Source organism: Ceratotherium simum, chromosome 9 (assembly GCF_057802395.1).
Source record: "Ceratotherium simum simum isolate JZ-2026a chromosome 9, ASM5780239v1, whole genome shotgun sequence".
In the NCBI taxonomy this organism is placed as follows: Eukaryota; Metazoa; Chordata; class Mammalia; order Perissodactyla; family Rhinocerotidae; genus Ceratotherium; species Ceratotherium simum.
Genome location: NC_141908.1, coordinates 31,203,040 through 31,227,852, shown reverse-complemented (window position 1 = coordinate 31,227,852; position 24,813 = coordinate 31,203,040). Strand labels below are relative to the sequence as shown.

General features: G+C 34.7%; 1 protein-coding gene across 1 annotated transcript in view; it reads right to left on the bottom strand.

The window, feature by feature from the left end:
* EPC2 (enhancer of polycomb 2) overlaps nucleotides 1-24,813 on the bottom strand; it is a 125,913-nt gene that overhangs the window by 12,025 nt on the left and 89,075 nt on the right. Inside the window, exons 4-10 of the mRNA XM_004423844.3 lie at nucleotides 18,478-18,684; nucleotides 12,519-12,667; nucleotides 11,589-11,721; nucleotides 9,199-9,390; nucleotides 5,773-5,862; nucleotides 4,157-4,302; nucleotides 3,704-4,047 (exon numbers count right to left, since the gene is read on the bottom strand). Of these exons, the coding sequence (XP_004423901.1) occupies nucleotides 3,704-4,047; nucleotides 4,157-4,302; nucleotides 5,773-5,862; nucleotides 9,199-9,390; nucleotides 11,589-11,721; nucleotides 12,519-12,667; nucleotides 18,478-18,684 (1,261 nt within the window). The remainder of the gene's footprint in view (nucleotides 1-3,703; nucleotides 4,048-4,156; nucleotides 4,303-5,772; nucleotides 5,863-9,198; nucleotides 9,391-11,588; nucleotides 11,722-12,518; nucleotides 12,668-18,477; nucleotides 18,685-24,813) is intronic.

The following is a 24,813-nucleotide window of genomic DNA, read 5'->3' as shown; positions in this document are numbered from 1 at the left end:
AAATAAATATTACGGTCAAGTGTATTAGATTTCTCTAATTAAACCCTTTATTTGCTGGGCTTTCCCAGCTGTGAAACAAAAAATTCACTACTTATAATTTGTCTAGCTCGTGATATTCTCTGCCAGGTAAAAATATAGACCTGTGTCAGTCTTGTTACTCTTAAAGACACGCATGCTCTCATGATCAACTCCACTAAGAATAAGTAGAAAGCAAAAGTACTAAAGACACATAGATTAAAAGAAACCAAAACATATGAGGATTCAATTGTTTTGTATATGCCCATCAAATATAAAAATACAATTTTCTAATGTGGTATATATATACAATGGAATACTACTCAGCCATAAAAGACGACAAAATCGTCCCATTTGCAACAACATGGATGGGTCTGGAGGGTATTATGTTAAGTGAAGTCAGACAGAAAGAGAAAGACAAACACTGTATGATCTCACTCATATGTGGAATATACACCAACACATGGACAGAGAAAACTGTATTGTGGTTACCAGGGGCAATGGGGGTGGGGGGTGGGCACAAGGGGTGAAGGGAGACATATATATGGTGATGGACAAATAAAAATGTACAACCCAAAATTTCACAATGTTAAAAACGATTAAAACATCAATAAAAAAATAAATAAATAAATAAGAAGGAATTTTGTGTGGCATGTAGAACCACAAAACAGAATGAATGGCAAACCTTCAGCATCTTAAGAAAAGCCCAAGCTGAATTAAACCCACCTTCTGCATCCAGGTGATGGTAATTAAACCACATCTCCCGTAAAAAGGTGTGCTGATTAATAAATTATTTGATTACCAAGTATACCTGCAATCAATACAATTGCCTAAAAGCTCTGAATTAGAAATTGTGCAATAAAATATAACTGAAAGGTGAAAAAAAAAATACAATTTTCTAAAAACTCCCATATCCTTCTCTTCAGGTAGAAGAAGGATTTCTATCAACATTTACTGAATTGTAACTGAATCCACTTAAAATTATCTAACCAGAACTGAGAAAACTATGTAATGAATATAACTGGTACAAATGGGTACTTAAAACTCCCAGTGTGTTGTTTTTTTCTTTTTTTTGTGAGGAAGATCAGCCCTGAGCTAACATCCATGCCAATCCTCCACTTCTTGCTGAGGAAGACTGGCCCTGGGCTAACATCCGTGCCCATCTTGCTCCACTTTACGTGGGACGCCACCACAGCATGGCCTGACAAGCGGTGTGTCAGTGCACACCCGGGATCCGAACCCGGGCCGCCAGCAGCGGAGTGCGCACACTTAACAACTATGCCACAGGGCCAGCCCCTGCTACAGTGTTTTGACTATTTACAAAAATGCTGTTAAAAGATTTCTTTCATTATGTATTTATACACCCATGCCTAATATTTTGAAACAGAAGAATTTTGTTAAAAAGAAAAAACCAGTGGCCTCAAGTACTAGAGGGTCACAGTTAGCAGAGAAGGAAAACTTCAAATAAAATCCTTTACTCTAGTAACAAATAGTTAAATATATATTTGAAAGACTTGATTTAAAAACATTGATTCTAATGTAGCTTAGTTGTTGCTTAAGCCCTGAAACGTTTCAAGGGAAGAAAGAAATGGTAGTATGTTGAGAGTACTAAAAAACATAAGGCAGGAAAAATTACACAGACCAAAAAGACTGCTTTTTTCTGATGGTAGGGGAAAAGCAAAAATAAAAATCTTTCTGTCTATGATGTTAACATCACACATCTGTGATTTAAGTTCCCTGAGAAGTACATGCATCCCTAAGATAATATTTTAAATGCTTATTTTATGCTGATGTATGGTAGTGTTAAAAAAAGTCTAGAGCTGATTATTACAGAATTATTGAAGTTACATTAACTTACATTCTGGATCAATACGTACAGAGTACTGATAATACAATAACACCTGCAACATATATACATTTTTTGGAAAAGAGCCAAGTCAAGTAGATCTGGAGTTTATTGAGAATGTATAGTAGAAAGCTGCAAATATTGGCCATGTTCAAGTTGAGAAGGAACATATATATATATTTTTTTTGGTGAGCAAGATCGGCCCTGAGCTAACATCTGCCAATCCTCCTCTTTTTTGCTGAGAAAGACTGGCCCTGGGGTAACATCCGTGCCCATCTTCCTCCACTTTATATGGGACACCACCACAGCACGGCTTGACAAGCCATGCGTTGGTGCATGCCTGGGATCTGAACCGGCGAACCCCAGGCCACCGCAGCAGAGTGCACACACTTAACTGCTTGCGCCACCGGGCTGGCCCAGAGAAGGAACATATTAAAACCATTTTTTTGGTATGGCGTTCATTCGTAGAGAAGAAACTCAATCTATGGCCAAATCTAATTATAAATGCTTAGATATGAAGTTTTTAAACTCCCTTTTTGGCATAAATTATTTTGAGTAATTTTTGGTTCAGGAATTTCAGTTCAGTTAAACAATTTGAACGATGTCTTGGAGTTAGGTGAAAAAAAGATTTGACCTAATATTCATCAACTTCCTACTATCTTTAGATTTCTAAGGATCCTGCCACCTCAAGTCATATTAAGTATTTATCCATTTCAGCTTCAAAAGCTCATTAAACGTCACAGACTCATGAACTTTATACAATGGGATGCCATTTTCCTTACCTAAGTTCGTTTAGGAGAACATTAACCAACTAATTTGGAGAAATGATATGCCAACTTCCAATCATTCAAACAAATCCAATTTTCCATTACAACCTTTAAACAGATAAATGTCTAAGTCAAGTCTGAAAATAAGCAGCTCAGTAACCAGAACAGACGGAACACTATTGAGACCAAATTTCAAGCTAAAATGATCTAAAATCACTTTAAAGAAGTTTAACATAATAATTTCTCATACTAAAAATGCACCACCCAGGAAATAATTTAGAAATACATACGTTTTACGGAAAGAAAGGGTAGCAACAGTATAAGTCAAGTGACATCTAGTTTTGTCTCTGAATACCACGCATTATTTGCAATGTATACATTATAAAGATATTCATAAACTATACATACTTGTATACAAGTAGAGATAAAGACTATCTACAGAAGAAAACAAATCAAAATTACATTTTAGATTGTCTAGATATTATACATTATTTACAATGTACATATAGAAATATTAATTTGAGCAGTGTCTCTTAAAATGAAAAAAACTTTCCAATCTTAATTAGAGGTAAGTTATCAGACAAAAATTACAACTATTCATAGGGAGCCTCTTAAAAAACCATTTTTCAGAAAGAAAGCTTTCAGTGGTACTCTCGAGGAGCAACGCTTACATTTAAGCAAAGTTAATACACAAAAATAAAAATTTTCTTTAACAAAAGCAGACAGTAATGTGCTATGATGATCTGGTAGCAGCTTACGACCAACCACTTTGCCCATAGGGAACTCCCTATGCATTCTGCCTACACATTCACCACACCAGGCATACACATTCAAAATATAAGTCAGTGGTTTTACAGATATCAGTTAGGACATTTTGGTTAAAATGGGAACCACAATAATAGGGCTTAGTTTCTTAGGTTGGGAAAAAAATGTAGTAGGTTAAGATAAAATTCCTTTCCTCAGTGGCATTATGAAAATAAACTTTCAAAATTTACCCTGAGGGTGTATTTAGTAGATAATGAAAATTAAGGAGAAAAGAATAGCAGGATATACTTTTAACAAAGCAACAGCTTACCTGATATGCCATTCTTGCTGGTGTTCAATAAAGCTACAGATGCTGCAGAAACTCTTTTATTGTTCACAGTCTGCCCTGGTTTTCTTGAGGTACATTCTTCATTATCACTGTCCTGTAAATTTAGTAGCCTTGGCTGGAAACACTGTAGTCGACATGATCTGATATTGCTTAATATTTCAGAAAGTGACAGTCTATTTTCACAATGTTTACTGGAAGCATTGGTCCGAGAGAAATTAGAAGAAAAGTCTATAGTTTGGGAAGAGCTTGAAAAACCATTCAGCATTTCAGGATCTATCTGTTTCAGGACTGGGTCATGTTCTGTGGATATTCGGTCCATTATGACCCTGAAAAGCAATATGAAACCAAATATTATCCGGAAGAACTTAACAACATTTTCTCTATGCCTTCCCTTCCAGCTTGTAAACAAACACTAGGTCAAAACAAATAGTTTACCTTCCACCTCTGCCAATTCGCCTCCTTGCAAATCCTATACATCTTCTTGGGACTGTGAGTGTCGTAAGGCAATGCCTGTATCTCAACTTATCCAAATCTGCCAATTCTGAATTGTCAAATGAATGGTTAGCTTGGTCCAAACGAGGCTGAAAAGAAAGAAAAATAATTAAAACTCATGGAATAAATCTGGAATGAAGAAAAGTTAAATCATGATAAAAATAATTGCAGAATTACCAGAATTAAAATTTAGATATAAAACTGTAAAATTGGTGTTTAAATGATATTTAACCAGATAAAATTTTATAAAATTGAATCAAAAGTTCACTGACCAAAATAACTCAAATTAAATTTAGTTTATAAATGTAAACACATTTAGGGTATATTATACATTAAAAGAGGGCCGGCCCCGTGGCTTAGCGGTTGGGTGCTCGCGCTCCGCTGCTGGCGGCCCGGGTTCGGATCCCGGGTGCGCACCGACACACCACTTCTCCGGCCGTGCTGAGGCCGCGTCCCACATACAGCAACTAGAAGGAAGTGCAGCTATGATGTACAACTATATACTGGGGCTTTGGGGGAAAAAAATAAATAAATAAAAAAAATTTAAAAGAAATAAATCTTTAAATAATAATATGGCTTTTAACATTTATGTAAAAAAATGGAGATAATGAAGGTAGTAATATACAGACCTCCTATTGAGATAAACTAGAAGGAAACTTTTTAGCCTAAAAGGTATACTTCAAGAAGGCATGCATGGGTCAAGCTGACGTTTCCTCTTTACTATGAAGAACATACACAGTCGAATTCTTTGCCTTTCCATTTCTTTTACTATTCGTTTTTTCTGTGTCTTACCACTTCTGCCCCATTCCATAATAATTTTCCCTTTCTCTCAGCAGTATAACTTATAAACAACTCCCTACCTCTGCTACATTCAATACAAACACGCACCCTGAAAAATTTGTAAGTGTACACGTTCACCATAATACAACAAGACAAATGGTCTCTGAAAGCCATATATGAAAACCATCCTCATTCCTCTATAGTTATTTATCCGAAAACCTGAGCATTTGGGAGTGAGGGTCATTCCTTGATACAATGCTGCTCCAAACTTCACTTAACAGCACAAAGCAATTTCTAAGTGTGTCAAGAAGTTATGACTATAAAATTATTAGACAAAATATTGCCATGAGGGAAGTTTAAAAATGATTCTCTCGTGTTTGATACTTACTGGGTATGGATACACTATATTGGCTTGCCTAACAGTAAATTTCAATAAACACTCAGCAGCCATCAAAGCTTCAATTAGAGATTCTGGGTTTACTTAACTCTAGCAATGACATAGTGAGTAATTTTCGTAACTGCTGAAGCTATAGTTAAAGCCCAAAGTGAAACCAGATTTCTAAAAATATGAGGAATTATCAATTTCCAAGCAAAGGATTCTGATATCCTTTGAAAGGTCTCAATAACTTTGAGCATCTTTTACTGGTATTTGCATTAGGAATATTAAATAAAAAATGCTGATGGATTTCCCACTTCTAGATCAAGACTAAGTCACCTTGACATGAGTTACCTGTTAATTGCAGTTCACAAAAACACCACACAAAAAATAAAGTTCTTACAGCATAATACTGGCATCCTGCCCGCCTCCTGAAAGCACAGGGACCATCAGGATCATTTTCTTCTTCGGGTTCTGATACTGGGGACGGTACCTAGAAAAAAGAGGCACGAGGCATTCCATTTAGGAGTTATCAAAAGTCAATACATCAGTCTTTGTAATGGTCTAAAATTAGAAGCTGATCACAAACAGTAAATCACTCCTACGTTACAAACAGTAGGCAGTGAATTCTCTAAAACATTTAAAGACTAGCAAAAATTTTTTATGGTTAAAAATTATTATTTTTAATGGATTAGTTTTTGCAGCTAAGTTCACATGATATTGCTTAATTCCTTCCGAACACGTTAAGTGCTACAGACTTCTAGCACAGTTTTTATATATCCCACTTGTATTTTGTAAATAATCTTACAGCCATAAATATTTTATAATGAGAGTTATGCATCACCTATAGGTAGGTGTGTTTTTATATAATAACTTTCTCTCTCTGTAATAAAGCCAAACACTAGGAAGTAAAAAAAGGCTTATGAATAGAACCCCCCCCTCCAAAAGCCATAAAGACCATACATTTCACTCAAAGGGGAGTCCCCTATTTCCCCACTCATTTTTGAAAAATCAAAAACTTAGCAGATGAGAAGCAGAAAATTAGAAGAGGTAGGAAGACTTGCTAAAGGTAAGCAGATTGGCTGCAGAGAGAAGTGATAAGCCCACAACCTGACAGCAAAAGAATAAACAAGGAATTTCAAAAGGCTGTCATGTATTAAAAAGCATTCTGCCTGGGACCATGTGATATTAGGTCAAATATCCCTATATAATCTGAGTGGACCCCTAGAGCAGCACTGATACATTACAGCATACTCTATAAATGTCATCAAAAACAGATTAAATGAAATACAAATACACTCTGATATGGCAGGGAAATACTATGGCTTTCTACCCACAATGGTTAAAAATTAAAAAAAAAAGTTTTGGTACTTAAGTTTCAGTTGTCTCGCAATTTCACTTTGGTGTACATCTCTGTTTCTGACAACGCTGGCTCAACCATATTTACTTGCAAATTTTTGAACCTCACAAATCCCTCTCTTCCTATTTTGAGAGGAAAAATGTTTTTTCTCCATATTATTTCCAAACTGTGGTAATTACCACTGAGCAGGGTCATCCAGGGGAGAAAGGCATTTGTTTGAGGTTCCAATATACCTCCACCAACCCTATGGGGGAGACACAGAAACAGTAAGCGGGGGCTGATTCTTCTTCCTGGGGAATTAAGCCCCAAACCTGAAATTTGAAAGGAAATCCCAAATGTGAATTTTACACTTTGGTTCCTTTGCAAATCATCTACCTCTTCTAAAATACATATAGGAAGTGTTACAAACAAACTCTCAGAAATTCTTTGCATAAAGTGTACCACCCGTTCCTCCCAACCACCATTCTCCAGGAGTGGATTCCAGGATTTCGTCTGAGACACAGGAAGAGAGCTGATGTTAGGAGAATCAGAAGCATGATCAAGAAGAGACAGGATTTTTAGTTCTGCTCTGCTGCAAATCAGTTGGATATGTCTGGTTAATATGTTTGTTCTCTTAAGGCTCCCTATTCCCTTCTTCCTTGTTTATTGGACAAAGTAGAAGCATATGATTATTTTAATGATCTTTTTAGCAATAAAATTCTGATTTTGTAAGAGCTACATTCTAAATAGCTGCCTCACTGAATGATGTCCAACTATAGGTAAATGCTTACTTATCTTTAGCAACATGGGGATACCATTATAAAAATTGAGTGTTGTCAAAGACCTAGTACAAGGACTCAGGGGAACCTAAAAGTTTCAAAATGCATTTTTCACATGGGTGTGGGAGTTGGGGACTACACGAATAAACATAAGAAGTTAGAACAAAAACAAAGATCCCTTGATGCATGAGAAATAATATATGTCTAGTATGCTGAGTATGCCCTACTATTGGGCTAGGTGGACTGATTCTAGCAATAAGAAAAGTTTCTACAGGACGTAGTATCCCATGGCATTGTTCTTAAAGGGCTGGGAATGCATAGCAAAACTTCATAGATGCTCACAGTACCACCAATACAAGGCTATTCTACATATACTTATCTAACCATGTCATATTCTTACTTAAAATTCTTCAGTAACTCCCCAGTATGTATAATACTGACTACTACTCCAGGCATCCTTCTGTTCAACTTCTCTTCCCCTTTGTGTTTTACACTCTAGCAATGCCAAACTGCTAGCAGTTCCCTTTAATATGCTGTTTTCTCTGCCTTGAGCCCTTCTCTACACTTTCTATCTGGAAAACTATTTGTTAGGATACTACTTCCCTCATTCCTTCAAAACGTCATCTAATTAACATCCCATGGCTATTCAGAGCCCTGCCTGAGTCTAACTGGATGATCCTCTGACAAACATACTGAATGATTTCATTCAAGTGCTTTTCAAGAGCACACTAAATTAAACAAATCTTTGTACATTTGTTACAACGCATATGAATGCTAAAATATTATCTGGGGTAGAAAAACTAAATCAATGACAAAAAAGTAAAAATAATATAATCTAGCCAAAGCGGACACATTTTATGTAAACTCTAGATTTTAAATAGTTACAACAATAAAGTGTTTTACAAACGGTCTTGCCTCCAAACATATTTGTGATATTGGTTAAAAAAAATTTTTTTTAAAGCAAGTAAGTCAAAATGTTAGAATATGATAAAGATTGTTTGTTACAGTATTCTCTTTAGGTTGACTATACTACATAGAAAAGAAAAAACAGGGTATTGCTAGATCAGATGCTAAACAATATATTTTTTTAAATTTGATCCTTTAATATATAAAATAAAGGTCTTATTTTAAAAATAGCACTTACGAAAGAAAGACTCGGATTTTAAAATTGTAAACATTTTGCTATAAAATTGTTGTAACATAAACCAAAGAATTATCTTCATAAGTTAAAACTTGAAACAGTTATAAATCCTCTTTAATCAAATAGTTATTGCCAAACAAATTAGTAAAATTTACATTGTAAAATACAATGCTGGTGGAGTACGGTAAAAAGGGAATTATTGTTGGCGAATATTTACAATTATGTATTAAATGTCTTAAAATATTGATAATCTTTAGTTCAGTAATTCCATTTCTAATAATCTACTTTAAATACAGAGGGAAAAGATAGAGATGCTCATTTCTATAAAAGGGAAATCTGAAAACCACCTAAATGCTCCACAATAGAATAAATTCTATCCAACTGATGGACAGAAAATAATAGAAAGCAAATACCATTTCAGTGGCTACTAAATAATACGGAAAATGTTTATGCTATAACATTAAGTGAAAAAAGCAAGAATCAAGACTTTAAGATGTCAATTATGCTTTGAAATATAGCAATATAAAAGACTAGCAGGAAATGTTTTTAAAATAGTTTTAAAACAAGCACCTGTGGAAATTCATCTTCATCTGAGCTGTGAAAGTCATATTGCTTTATGTCACTCTTATTGATCACAGGCAGTGTCTCAGGAGTGGGTTGCTGAGATGTTATCAAAGCCTCTGCTTTAGGCTTCTTTGGGTACTTCTTCTTTTGACGAACCACATCAGAAGCCTCTTCTTTCAAAGACAAATGATGCGGATGCTGTTTACATGACGATTTTTCCCCCAAAAGGAAGAAATGAAAATCATTTTAGAAATCATGAAAAACTATACTGCTGTTTGAAAAACATACATTTTTACCCAGGAGGTGATTTATTTACTCCTTTTTAAATGCAAAAGTTATTATGTGATCATAAATTGAAAAATGTTTTACTTTCTGCAAGTTAAGATGAAAAATAATTATGGTAGTTAAATTTGCTTTTTATATTGTTATTAATACTTAAACTAAGATGTTAGTGATTTTAAAATATTGCTCTATTACTATGCAATCCAGCATTTAAGAAGTATTTAAATTCAATTTTAATTTTATTTAAAGCCACTGTACTAATTAATGATGAAAATTAATAACTTTTTATTTTTAAAATAAACTATATTATAAATTCTACACTTATTTCCCAATTTTAAAAATGTCTATATGTAGCAATATTTTTGAGAAAAATAAGATTATAACTAGAAAAAAAACTAGTATAGTATAGTTATATAAGTATAATTACTGCCTCAATTGAACAATAATCAAACTGTTCTGTACCCCAGAGTTCAGTGGTGATACTTGAGAGGCCATCTGGCAAAAAGACTGACTGATAGGGTGGGTTTCCAGCCCCCTGCCTCCCCTCAACAGATCAGCTCTGTTTCCATCTGTTTTAACATACTGGTATTCCTTTTAATAAACAGAGACCTACCACTTTAAAAAGTTTAAAAATGACTGTTCTAGGCACCAAAGTACAAGTAATATGAAAGCATAAAAATATTTAGGAAGTTATACATTTGCCCATGTAGCCCAGATTTTTGTTCAAACTACTTCAGGGTCAAAAACGGTACACACAATGAAAACGTTGCTTAAATGCTAAATTATTTAGTGAGATATAAACTGGTTATACAATGGGTATAGCTACAACATCAATAAGAAAATCTGAACTTCTTAAAAACTACCTATATCTTAAGGTGGGATGTGTGACAAAGTAAACATAGTGTAACTATGTTACATAAACATAGTTAACTATGTGTAATGGGATAGAGCAACAATGAACGCAACTGTATCTCTAAAATTAGTATTTAAATAGGCTGAGTGTTTAATCTTAGAGATGATCTAAAATAAGAATCAATATAAAGGCTGATTCTGTCAGTAATTTTGGGTTGAGGTATTCGTATTCTATGCCTACCATATACCTAGAAAAAGCATTGATTTATATAAAACGCATTTTAAAACGTAACTTACAAAATGACATTTATTGCACCGATACTGTTTTTGGCTATAGAGGCAAGTGTGATTTAAAGGGAATCAGGTAGGTGGGCTAGATGCCTGTGATGTTTGAATTGACATGAGTTGAACAAAAGAGGAGTCTTCCTGCTCCACATTCTTCCTTGACCTTTAAGAATAAACCCATGAAAAATGAGGATTATGTACCTTTTTAAAAGATGAATTTTCCACAAACACCCTGTCACTTTTTAAATCTTGCTGCATAGTAAAGCTCTATTGTCTAAATGCTTCAGTCAATACTCGTTTCTTATTTAAATCTAAGTTTCTGAAATTAAAGGTTTTAGTAATTTTTGTACATCTCAATTGAATACTTTAATGTACCAAGTGAATACTGAATAAATATAATTCTTTAGCCAAAGAGACTAAAGTAATCACTGAGTCTGTCTCTTTATTAGGAAGAAATTGTGATCTAGAAATTAGAGGACTTTTTCAAATCACTCAAGTTAGACAGCAATTGATAAATGCTGGTTCTGGCAATGGTGATGACAATAAGAATAACTTTCAATAGTCTCAATGAAGAAAGCTTTAATTTTAGATTTTGATGTCTGCCACGATGATGCAGGATTTCCTAAGACTAGTGATAATAACTAAACTTTAATTACTCCTATTCTTTAGGAAAGTAGAAGTATAGCGGAAAGCATATGGTCTTTGGTGTTAGACCTGGACTCAAAACTTTGAATCTGCCACTTACAGCTAGATGATCTAGAAGTCACAAAGAGCTCAAGTCCATCTCAAAGTGTTGTTATAAGGATTAATGAGTCCATATGTATATAAAAATTCCTAGCAAAGTGCTTGGCAAATAGTAACAACTTAATACATGTTAATTACTTTCTTCCTTAACCAAACTATTATAATACAACTGCAGAAACCAATAATTGTCTGATAAATATTACCATACATGCTTCTCCCCAGAGGATATTCACCTTAGTTTTACATTCTTGGACTTTGTGATGATTTCCATTATGAAGAGTTGCTGGAGTGGCATATAACTCTTTCTCTGATCTATTGATTTTCACTTCATTAAGGATTTCACCACCATAGTCTCCCAAATGATATCTTGAAGAGGTAACAATACATAAGAAAACATTACATAATTTAAAAATAAAGAAGAGAAAGAAAAACCAATGGTACCTCAATTAACTGGAACACAAGTAACCAAATAGAGCCAACAATTAATCAGATTATTCTTAGAAGAGAAAATTCACAGGAATAAAGAAATTCATATTTGGGATTTAGTTAAAAAAAAAAAAAAACCCAAAATCTCTAAGGTATACAGAAGACAAATTTCTCGTATATTTTATATTTTCAAGCACTGGGAAATGATGTTTAGAATACTTACTTCAGGAATCACATAAAATTCTGTTAGGTTTAGTATAGTCTATTGAATTATGTAGGAAAAGGACTGTTACATTACAGAATGTAATAGTTTTGTAAAAATTTTCAAAATGCACTGAAACAAAAAATGTTTTCTACGTACTTAGAAAATAAAATCAATTAAACATGCATTTCCCTCAAATTTTTGTTTAATAGAAACTATAGAGAATTGGACAAAATGATCTCTAAGTTCTTTTCTAAATAAAATTCAATGATTCTGAAAAACAAATTAAGTGTATTAGAGGACCTATATTACACACAAAAATATCCCCCAAATTTGCAATCCAAATTGGTAACTTAATCCAACTAAAAAAAAACTAGTAACCACAATTCTTAAAAAAAAATGTAGATTTTGTTAGAGAATCAATTTCAATTGTTTTAAAGCCTAGGGGGGGAAAATATATATATATCTTATCTGGTTATATTTTGTCCATCATTTGGCTGAAGCTGCTACTAGTACGTAATAGTAGCAATGTTACCTTTTTTCCACAACTTCTAAGGTTAAGTGCAATAATTCACGTTTCGTTTTCTCTCTTCTCTTAATCATTTCCAAAATTGTTATGGCTCTACTAAACTCTCGTCTCAGTTTCAACATCTTTTCATAAGAGGCTTCATCATTCTTACGATTCTATCGAAAATAACAACAATTTTAGAAAAATAAAGAGTTAATCCAATTATTCACATTTAAAGCTTCATTCAATAAAATCTTAGACCCAAATTCATTCTATAAAAGCAAAACGTTAAAAGAAATGTTAAATGTAAAAATGTTAAAAAATCACCTAAACAGCAACTACATAAGAGAACCTATTTATTTAACTCTGAAATTAAAAGTATGAGCAAATATCTGTCAATAAATATTCAGGAAAAAAACACTGTCAGTTGTTGAAAAGATGGAATGAATGACACAGAATGGATAATTCCAATGTAAACAAATTTTTAAAAGTCTGCCTGAAACAACACCTAGTGTATCAGAAAATGTAGTCCATTCATATTGTAGCAAGGTATTTTCCAATGAGAGAGAAACAGTTCTGTCAAATCAAGGTTACCTAAAAATAGCCAAAATGAGTCTCTACCCATCCATTCAGTTTTGTAATTGGGAGCTGGAAGGTTCAATATATGACAATGTAAACATTCACAATGACAAGCAAAGTTTCACTTCAGAAACTCGGATATAAAACTGAAAGTTGGGGGGCTGGCCCGGGATTCGCAGGTTCGGATTCCAGAAATGGACCTATGCACCGCTCATCAAGCCATGCCATGGGGGCGTCCCGCATACAAAACAGAGGAAGATTGGCACAGTTGTTAGCTCAGCGACAATCTTCCTCAAGCAAAAAGAGGAAGATTGGGAAGAGATGTTGGATCAGGGCCAATCTAGCTCACACACACACACACACACACACACACACACAAAAAAAACCAAAAACAAACAAAAAGTGGGAATATAAAAGATCTCAAGGATGGGATTATCATGCTTCAATGTATAACACAGTGCAGACTGTAAAAGAAAGTTAGTGAAAATTGTGAATTTCAGAGTATTGTTAAGAAGTTTTTACTTTGAAATGTAAGAAGTAACTTGAACTCACAGAGTGCAAGTCCTGTTTAATAACTAGAGAAGGCTCAGTTGCAATCTGCAGCTTTTTATTTGCATATAAAAGTTAATGTAAAATATTTTGTTCAATCAAATAGTCACAGAATACTTACTTCATATTAGGCATGGAACTATTTGTTTAAAAATAGACCACTACCACCCCTCATTAAGCAATCTTTCCATCCTTGAGTTAATAATGCAATATGACATTAGAAAGAACCTGAAGAAAGCCAGGTTTCATATGGAACGATTATAAAATAGAAAATAAAACTTCAGGAAAAAAATCAAAGTTCTGCTCTTCTTTCTTTTGTGTATAGTTTCTTATACTTGAAAATTAATCATCACCTATAAAACATTACCTAAACTAAGTCCCATTAAGCTACTGCATACTGAATATTTAAAAATGCTATGTTAATAAGTCATCCTTTTATCTTACCAAAAGGAAATTAATCTTTTTTTCCCCTTCAGTACTATGTGACAAAGGGCAAAATCTAAAACATGATTTTAAGCAAATTTCTTTCTTGGTAAAGAGGTAGCAATAACTCCTTCCAACTGAAAAATAATTAATGTTACCAACAGCAAATATTAAAGTGCTCACTCTTACGCAGGGTATTGCACATGTCCCCTATCCTCAAAAGGCTAGAAGTCTAATAAGAATGAGAGACATATGGATTCAAAATATAAGGCTGCATGCCAGCTGAACAATATTCAAAAATTGCACCAGAACCTTTTAAGATTGCCCTGCTCTTCACTAAGTGTTCCACTTGGGCTATGCCCTCCTGTCCTGTCTTACTTATTCATTTCCTGCTCTTTAGGCCCAAATAACTACCCTTCCTAATTTTTCCTTTCCCCAGTCCTGTCCTTTCTACTCTTTTTTTTTCCTAATTTTTATTTTGAAATAATTTCAGATTTACAAAAAAGTTATAAAAATAGTATAAAGAATTCCCATATATCTTCGCCCAGACTCCACAAAGGTTAATATTTTACATTTGCTTTATCTCTCTCTCTGTACGTATGTATATACAGTGTATATGTATATATAGTTTGTATCCCCTGAAAATTCATATGTTGAAATCCTAACTCCCCAATGTGGTAGTATTTGGAGGTGGGGCCTTTGGGAGGTGACTAGGTCACGAGGGTTGAGTCCTTGTAAACGGATTAGTGCCCTTATAAAAAAGACTCCAGAGAGCTCTCTTGCTCCCTCTGCCATGTGAGGGCATAGCAAGATGGCCAACTATGAACCAGGAAGTGGGCCCTCACCCGATTTCAAATCTGCTGGGACCTGCAGTTTGGACTTCCCAGCCTCCAGAACTGTGAGGAATAAATGTTTGTTGTTTAAGCCACCCAGTCTATGGTATTTTTGTTACAACGGCCCAAAGGGACTAAGACACATATACATGTATGTATATAAACACATACACATATAAATTAGTAGTATTTTTTTAATTTTTCAATAAAAGTTAAAGATATAATGCCTCTTATCGCTAAACACTTTAATGTGTATGTTCTAAAAACAATGATATACTCTTATATAACCGTAGTACAATTACGGAAATCAGGAAATCAACATTGATAGACTGCTATTATCTAATTTACAGACTTTAGTCATATTTCACCAATTGTCCTACTAATGTCCTTTATAGCAACAAATATAATTGTTATTTATATATTTATATAATTGTTATTACAAAGGACATTAGTGCAACAATAATCATTTTTGTTATTAAAATTCATTAATAATAAAAATTATTATTCCTGGTTGAGGATTTGATTCAGGATTAAAATTGCATTTAATTGTCATGTCTCTTTAATCTTCTTTAATTTGGAACAGTTCCTCTGTCTTTCTATGGTGATCACGACCTTGCCATTTTTAAAGAGTAGAGGCATTTATTTTTGTATAATGTTCCTCAATTTGAGTTTCTTGGATGTTTTTCCATGATTAAATTCAGGTTATGTATTTTTGGTAGGACTATCACATAAGTAATATTGTGTCCCTCTCTCATTATACCAGGAGTTAAACGGGGGGTATTTAACTCTTTGTCCCATTACTGCTGATCCTAACTTTGATCACTTAAGATGGTGTCTGCAAGGTTTCTCTAGTTAAATTACTATTTTTCCTGTTTTTAAAAAAATTATTTTATTGAGGTCATATTGGTGTATAATATTGTGTAAATTTCAGGTGTACATTACTATATTACAGCTTCTGTATAGACTGCATCATATTCACCACCAAAAGTCTAGCTTCCATCTGGCTATGGGACTATGTAAGTATCTTGTTTCTCATCAAATTTCCCCCCATTAGTTTAGTATCCATTGATTCTAACTTTTGCCTGAAATAATTACTACTATGGTGGTTGCCAAATGATAATTTTCAAACTGCATCATTCCGCTGATATTTATAAGTTGGAAATCTACTGTAAAGAAAAGTGTTCCCTTCTCTTTATCTATCTATCTATCTATCAATCAATCAATCATCCGTTCTTCTATCTATCCATCCATCTATTTATATAGGTATAGACTCATGGGTTACTTTACTCCAGGGGTTATAATCCATTACTCTCTTTATTTATTTTGACACTCAAACTTTCCCAGATCTGATCAGTGGAGTCCCCCTTCAAGCTGGCTCCTGAGGCCTTCTGAAATGGCTCCAACATTCTTCAATCACATTCTTATTTTCTGGCAAAGTAGAATGTTCCAAGTTTATCTTTATACTTGCCCAGCCCCAGACCTGAAATCAACCATTTTTCTAAGGAGCCCTGGTTCCTTTTAATGGAAAATAGTATTTAAAATCAAGATCTACATACTAGGCATGCCCATTGCTATGGAGTATCATTGCTTCTAGACCCTCTCAGTGAACAGAGCTAGGAAAGAGAGAAGGCACAAATGCTAACAGTTGAATCTATGGGGTTAAACATATTAAACGTATATGCTGATTCGAGACTTCCCAATCAGTGCATTCAGACACGCTGGTGTCTTAAGATGATCTCATTTAAGAATGTCCTCAAGTACTTAAGCACTCCCAAATTAAATAGTAGTTTAGTGAATTAAAATTAAATTCTAGACTGCCAAGCAAATATTTCAAAAGTCCCTTACTTTAGCCTTTGCATCAGCTATACAAGTGTTTTTAATTTTGTGGAAAGAGAAAAGGAAGCAGAGAACCTTTGTTAGCTGTATTCATTTTCCCATATCAAAATGCTTGCCCACCTCCTGAACACCTAGGGGGTATTCATTGTTGACTGCTTTCCCAACTTTCTTATTTTGAAACTCATAAACATTTCTAAGCAGCAACAGTGTGCATGAAAGGGAATAGTCTTTGGTCCCAGAACCGAAAATAGAGAGGAATAAAAAGACCATTGGAAAAGAAAACGTACCACTCTGCAGAGGAAGATGAAAATAACAAATTAGAGAAAGGGTAGGAATCAGAGTATTAGGAAAAAGCTGGACAAATTATTACACAATAGTAAAGAGCCTAAACACAGAAACCTGTTATTAGCAATTCTCAATATGCACTAGTTAGAAAATAGTGATTTAATCTATTTAAGATAGAATGTATTTAAACATTTGGAATATTGTTTATATGTCAATAAATACAGCTAATTTTAAGTATTTTATACCCATTCACACTAAAAGAAGCCCACTAGTACTTACTTTTCCTTCAAAAGATGTTGTTAAAAGTCTATTTTGCAATGTATCTGAATTAATTACATTTCTTTAAAAAAGCAATTGGTAGTTCAGATTTTTCAATGGTTCAGATAAACCTCTTCTTCCTCATGTCCATTTTAATAAATTTTTACTGTACTTACAAAGTTATCTCATTCTAGTCTCTTCTAAGCTAGGTGCTAAATCTTCATAAAATATCTTAGATTTCCTCAATTAAGAACTAAAACGTCAAATTGAAAACTCTGCCTGGGTTAGGAAATGTTATCTACACTTGGGAAATCCAAGAAATAGCTATAGAAACTCTGGTTGTTAACCAGTAGGAGAGTTTCTCTTAAAATATACTATCCCTGGCAGCTGTTAGGCTTCACAGCTGTTATATTAACAGCTGACAAGGACAAGCTTTCAATGTTAGGAAAAACAAGAATCCACAGAAAATGTGTTGCCTCCAACTATAATTTCTCATGGTTCTTACATTTTATGTTTCTAATATTTTGCAATGTGAGAGAATCTGTTACCATGTATGATGTTTACTGTTAATTATGAGAAATAGAAGGCAGCAAATATCCCTCTGAAACAACGCTTTCTTCTATACTATATCATTCCACAGCATGAGACCCTGTTTCTCTTAAAATTCTGGCTCACACTGCTTCTGAAAGCCAGATGGGGACAAGTTCATCAATTTGAAATCTGATACAACTGACAATTCAGAAAACGAGAAAAAGATTCCACTGTTACTTTTGACTGTTGGCCCAACAGGCTTGAAAATGAACCTTTCCCTACTTCCCACGACCCCAGAATAGCTAGATGCAGTAAAGTCCATTTTTACTTGCAAGAATTAGAATATGGTTTCAAAGGAACTGTAAGCTCTTAAGCTTCCCAGAGGATATGTATAGAATGTACAGATTACTGAAGAACTCAAAACTTTTGAGGTACGTAAAGATAAATAATTCCTCATATCACTTCAACTCCAAGCCTAAAATGGTATCATCAGTAGATTTACAAAGGGCATGGGTATTAGATAAACATTGTAAACAACTGGCCAATAGAAGCTAACAAAGAGGAGGATTTCTAAAAGAAAGTTCAACAATGTCATTGGTTCCCCTTTATGTTCAAATTATTCAAAATTATTCAAGTTATTAGCAGAAAAAAATAATGGTCTTACATTCAATTAAATCTAATTTGCACATTACCTTCCGAGTTTGCATTTTCTCTGTTCTCCTCCGAAAGGCAACATAAGGGTCATTGTTGGTAGAGCCATCTCTTTTCTCTTGTTTTATCTGAGGAATGAGGGATGGCCCCCTGCAGTTTTTACGTTTTCTCACCCAGTAGTCGTATACAGCTTTAATAAGGTAATCATCTTCGTTTAGCAGCAGTTTTGCTTCTTGAAGTGTTACAAGCTAAATGAAAAATACAAAATCTCATCTACTACAATGTTTGAAAAAGAGAAATCAAAGTTGAACTATACATACAGAAAAAAATGTGATAAGTTCATTATGATCAGATATCATGACGGCAGAAAACACAATTCAATTCAATCTAACAAAGGATTTATTAGTAAGAAGATTTATCAAAATTAAAATTTTGCCCTGAGAGGAAGTGAGTTCCACCACTTAAAATATTTAAGAAGCCTGGATGAACGATAGTTGGGAAGACTACAATAGATTTATGCCTCAGATAAGTCTCAGACTAGAACACATCCAGGGTCCTTCAAAATTCTGATATTCTGTGATTCTACACATTTGAGGATCTACTAGTTTTCACTAGTCTACTAGCTTCTTTCTGTGTTTTTGTTTTTCAGCAGAAACTAGAAGATAAAAGTTTCTTTTTATCTCCCTCCAAAATAAAAGACAAATATTCTTTAATGTATCGCAACTAATATAATATGCCTCTTTTGAAATTGTAAAGGGATAAATTTAGCATGTTTCCAGAAGTTTCCACACTATGCAATTTTCAATTTCTTGTACCAATTACATACAAAAGCAATTTGTCTATCAAAGCTGGTTAAGTACTAGAGAATCCTTTTTCTCAACACTCATTCTGCTAATGACATTGTTATGTCTGGGACAGTGGCCCTAAGATGATTTCCCTAGGAGCTCTGACATTGGTATCTCAAGGATCCACTTCTCCTTTTTCAACGCAGCCAGTATAATGCTAACATATCTCAAACTAAGGTTTGTAAAAATTCGCTTGGTCACATCTGTTTTCTTGCTCTTTGTGAAGATCAGACAGACCAATCAGCTTTAGCAGGATGGATTAGGTGTTACACCTACCCATTTACAGTGAATTTTAGAAAAAGATCATGGAGTTTTAGGACTGGAAACCCTTGCTGAAGTGATGTTATCCCAATCTTTTTACTTCTATCATTTTAGACATAAAGATTCACTTTCAAAGCAAATTGAGATATCTCCTAAGAAATGTTTCTCTAGAACTTGGAAATGAAGGGAAAAACTTTCTCACTGAAATTATAAGATCAACATACTAATTGATCTGCAGGTTATATGAAGTCATCTGAAGAAAGCATAACCCACCAAATAAATTTCTGATATGATCTGACTTATACTGGTATAACTTCATGGAATAAATGTAATGATCATTTGGACTTCCAGTCCTATGATAGTGATTACCAGGGCTAATTCGCTGGTTTCTTATTATAATTTGGCTGCCAAGATGGTTTGACCACAGGAAGAGAATACCGTGACAACGTCAACTCAAGTATTCTAGTCCATGTGACAATTACATTTAGTACAGTAAAATTACAAGTGGCCATTCTTCGGTTCACTCAGTGTCTCACTGGAGTCAGCTTAACTGCACCTGAGAGGCTGAGTAAGTTGGTCTTTATAGTGTAGGGCCAGAGCCTGGAACATGAGATCAAGCCAAAAGAACCAATATTTCCAAATAGCAACTTTAAATGGACACCTTCCTACTGTTAGTGAAGTTTTCTGGAATGGTGACAGATACCCCCAAAAGTCTACAAGAACAGTGGCAGAATAAGAATCGAGCTTTCTGGATCTAATAAAATTCTACCACATGCTGGTAGCATAACAGCATGACTGGCAGCTCTCATGTGACCTAGGGACCAAAGGAAAAACACTGTAATATGCTACATGTGCTTCAGCTGTTTGGTCATTCTGCTTCTGATAAAATTTCGTAACCTTCACTAACTAAATCAAGAACGAAATCTAGGGGCTGGCCTGGCGGCGTAGCGGTTAAGTTCGCATGCTCCACTTTGGGAGCCCGGGGTTCACAGGTTTGAGTCTCAGGTGCAGACCTACACACCTCTTATCAAGCCATAGTGTGGCGGCATGCCATATCAAGTAGAGGAAGATAGGCACGGATGCTAGCCCGGGGCCAATCTTCCTCACCAAAAAGAAGAGGATGGGCAACAGGTGTTAGCTCAAGGCTGATCTTCCTCACACACACACACAAACAAGAACAACATAATCTAATCTTAGAATGGGGAGCAGGATAGGTGTCTTTCCATCAACCAGTAGAGCAGTACTGAGTTTCTTATACAACAATACTATCAACACTGCTTCCTATCCTCCTGCAGGATGCGTCAGGGGATTAAAACACTGCCTCAGATTTCCTTCTCTGGTGCTTCTTGCTCCTGCTAGAAATGTCCTTCTGACTGGTCATTAAGTACTCTCTTTACATCTCAGGTAATAAGAATTCAATATACAGTTTACAGTTAAGTATCTGATATTTCTTTCCAATGTTAACTGTATTTTCTCAGTCAACCACTGATTTTATATTATACAGCAAATTTTTATTTTATTGGATAATTTTGGTTTTAATCATTCTGTAAAAATTATCTTTAGCTATTCTAAGGCAACCAGTATCACTGCATCTCTATTATCTTGGTGACAGCATCAATTTGAGTGGGCAAGAATTATTTGCAGATAAAGTAGTACAAATTGGTTGTGATTAAAAGTCCACATGACTAAAAGTCTACAAAATTAGAATCCTACTATTTTTATACCCTAAGAAAAAAGTTCTGTCATTTAGCACTTCATTTACTAGAAAGCGTGGAAATTAGCATTTAACTGGCAAAAAGATCTGTGGTAAATTTATTATTTTCGAGACAGCTCTGAGTTGTGTGATTTACTTGATTTACTTATTTTGGGGGCTTGGGGATGGGGAGAAAAAATTATCCTACCACATAAGCTTTTCTTCTAGACTGCTACTAGCTCCATGAGGACAAGGATCATTTAGTTTGTTTATATACAAAACTCATGGTTAGCAATTTCAATAAATGCATTTTTTAATACACAAATGAATAAATTACGTGTAAAAATTAGTTTTTATATATAAAACAGTCAATTAAGCAATAAGTAGTTAATAATCAACTACTATCAGCTGCTCATTGTGTTACAGGTTGTGGGGAAGATGAGGAAAAAACTAAGAGAAATCCACTACTTAAAGAAATTTACAATATGGCAATAAAAGTAAGACAAATACAAATTAAACAATACGAGAACAATGTAAGAACTCTGGAATTGAGTTATTAGTGCAGAAAGATAGAGGAGAGTCACAAAACACTCCATCTGGGAATGCCTGCATTGGTAGCTTAAGATACAAAAATAAATTCTGAGGACAGATACCAAAGGAAATTGCAACAAATAAGAGGCAGAGGAGCAATGGAAGAGGCGATGAAGAAAGAAGACAAGAATCAGGAAATGTGGAGGTCAACAGCATCCAATACCACAGGGATATTAAGCAGGATACAGGCTGAAAAGAGGCTCCTGGATGAGAATTAGGAGGCCACTGGTGATCTTATACAGTGCAACTTCAGTTACCTAAAACGGATTGTGGTGTGAGTAAAAAGAAAACAGTATGGCTAATCTGTTGAAAATTTGTAACAGAAATAGGGAGAGACATCAGGTGGTAGTTTATTGAGCTAGATGGGGTCAAATGAAAAGGCTCTCTTGGACATAGGAACCCTTGGCACATTTTTGAGCAAAGAGAGAAAGACTGAAGAAATGAAAAGAGATGCTTGAATATGAAATATTCAAGAAATACACAGGTGCACAAGGAAGAGTTAGAATTACAAGTTTAGGGACTGCAGGAAAGGAATAAAAAACACCTAACTCTGAGTTTGGGGAGTCAGTGGAAAGATAAGGAATACAGTACAAGATCATGTGGAGTTAAGGGAGCAAGTTGTTTTGTAAAGGTTAAACTTGAGAGGTCTGTGGACCATCTAGGTGGAGATGCCAACAAGCAGCACAAAAAGAGAAAAAAGAAAATTCTGGAGCTTGACAAAGAGGCCAAGGCTAAAGGTATATGTATTATTACACCCACAAAAATCATCGCTGAGGTGATATTGTCCCAAAATACACAGGATAAGTATACCAAGAACAGAATTTCAAACAACCCTGATGTTTGCAGGAGTTAAATGAAAAGGAGTCAGCAAAAGAAAATTAGAAGGAATGGTCATGGAAAATAATAAGAAAACCAGAAGAGAATGAATTGTATTCAAAAGACCAAAAGTGATGACAGTTTCAAAAAGTAAGGAGCACTCAAGTAAGATAAACGGATGGTGGCTGAAAAGAATCTCAGCATTTGGCCACAGGAGTTTTCAATAACGACTTCATCACAATAGTCTCCACAGAATGATGGGGCAGAAGCTTTGCCTCAGTCTATCTTTTGTCTTTCTCCACCTACCTAATAAATACCAGTTTAACCACAAACATGATTCCTTGCCCTGGGGTCTGGTACTATCCTAGCCCCTAAAAAGGGAAAACAAAGAAATCCATCAACCCACAGATCAAGGACTTAGAATGAGGACAGCCTTTTGGTATCTTTAATCCTTGGTTCTAATAACAGGACCAGGGCCGGCCCCGTGGCTTAGTGGTTAAGTGCGCGTGCTCCACTGCTGGTGGCCTGGGTTCAGATCCCGGGCGCGCACCAACGCACTGGTTCTCCGGCCATGCTGAGGCCACGTCCCACGTACAGCAACTAGAAGGATGTGCAACTATGACATACAACTATCTACTGGGGCTTTGGGGAAAAAAAAGGAGGAGGATTGGCAATAGATGTTAGCTAGAGCCGGTCTTCCTCAGCAAAAAGAGGAGGATTAGCATGGATGTTAGCTCAGGGCTGATCTTCCTCACACACACACACAAAAATAAATAATAATAATAACAACAGAACCATTATCTTGTTGCTATGACAAAAGCCCCACCTTTATCTCCTCCACTCCTGAAAGCAGAGGCTATCATGCTCTGAGCCCAGCCAGTTGTTTTAGGGCCTGGAAGCTTGGCACTGAGCAAAGAGAACTAAAAGAGGATGGTGCTGATTATACGTGGATTGTTAACTGTACTGTTTACATGCTTGTTGTTTACCCTGTCCCAACAAGGGCAGAACTTCTGTCACCTGTCTTGTTCACCTGAGCACTAAATAAAGATTACTGACTGAATGAAAGAAAGCAAATTACAGATCAGAGAGCTGAAGGCTTCTGATGATATAATTTCAGCCACCATGAGTAATTTCTAAGTAATCAGGGAAAATAGGAGAAATACCAAAAGACTGATCAAGCCTAGTATTGCTAGGAAAATTTTCTTATAAAGAAGAAAAACTGAGACTATATCTGATGGCAGTGATCAAAATCCTAGGAAAACGGTGAGTGCTAATTATAATGAATATTCATTAGATAATTAAATTTCCAATTAAAAAAAACTAAGGTAATCGCTCAAAAAATTGATTAAGTTGAATTTTACAAAATTCAGTTTTCAATGTATTTCTTTGGATAGCACACTAGATAATACTTGCCATGAAAGTGGGGGGGAAAGACTGGTAGAAAGGCTAAATATGCAGCAAAGTCATTTTACAATGGAAAAATTTGGGAAATACTCTGAAGAGCTGGTAATGCTTCAGGGATTTAAAGAACTTAAGTTGGGATGTGAGGGAAAAAAATAAATTTGTATGGGTAAACTAGTGAAAAGTTTTAACAGTCTACTGTAAAAAGTTTATTTATTTATATCTGTTAACTTCTTTCTACATTAATAACAATTGGCATATATTAATATACCACATAGACACACCAACAATTATTTTAAAAAATAGTTTATTTTTAAATCTAATTGTAGTATCAACACATGCTGATTATAGTAAATTTGGAAAACACAGAAAAAGAGAATAAAGAACATAAAAATCACCAATAATTCCAGCACCTAAATATAACCATTGTTGGGATTTTGTTGTGCTTTCTTGTTCTTCTATGCACATGTATAAATGTAAATGCTTTACATTTATTCAGTTTTTCACTTAAACAATTCTGTATCCTGTTTTTGAAATCTAACATTATATAATGAGCAATTTCCTGTGGCATTAGATATCCTGCAAAATAATGATTTTTAATGGCTGTATGATATTCCACCCCTATAGACAACTTTTAAGTTATTCTGAACATCTCTTTCAAAAATCCTTGACATTTTCACTAATTATTTTTCTTGAGAATGATTCCTAGAGGTAGGATTACTAAATCAAAAAGTATACACATTTTAATGTTATTGACATACACTGCCTAA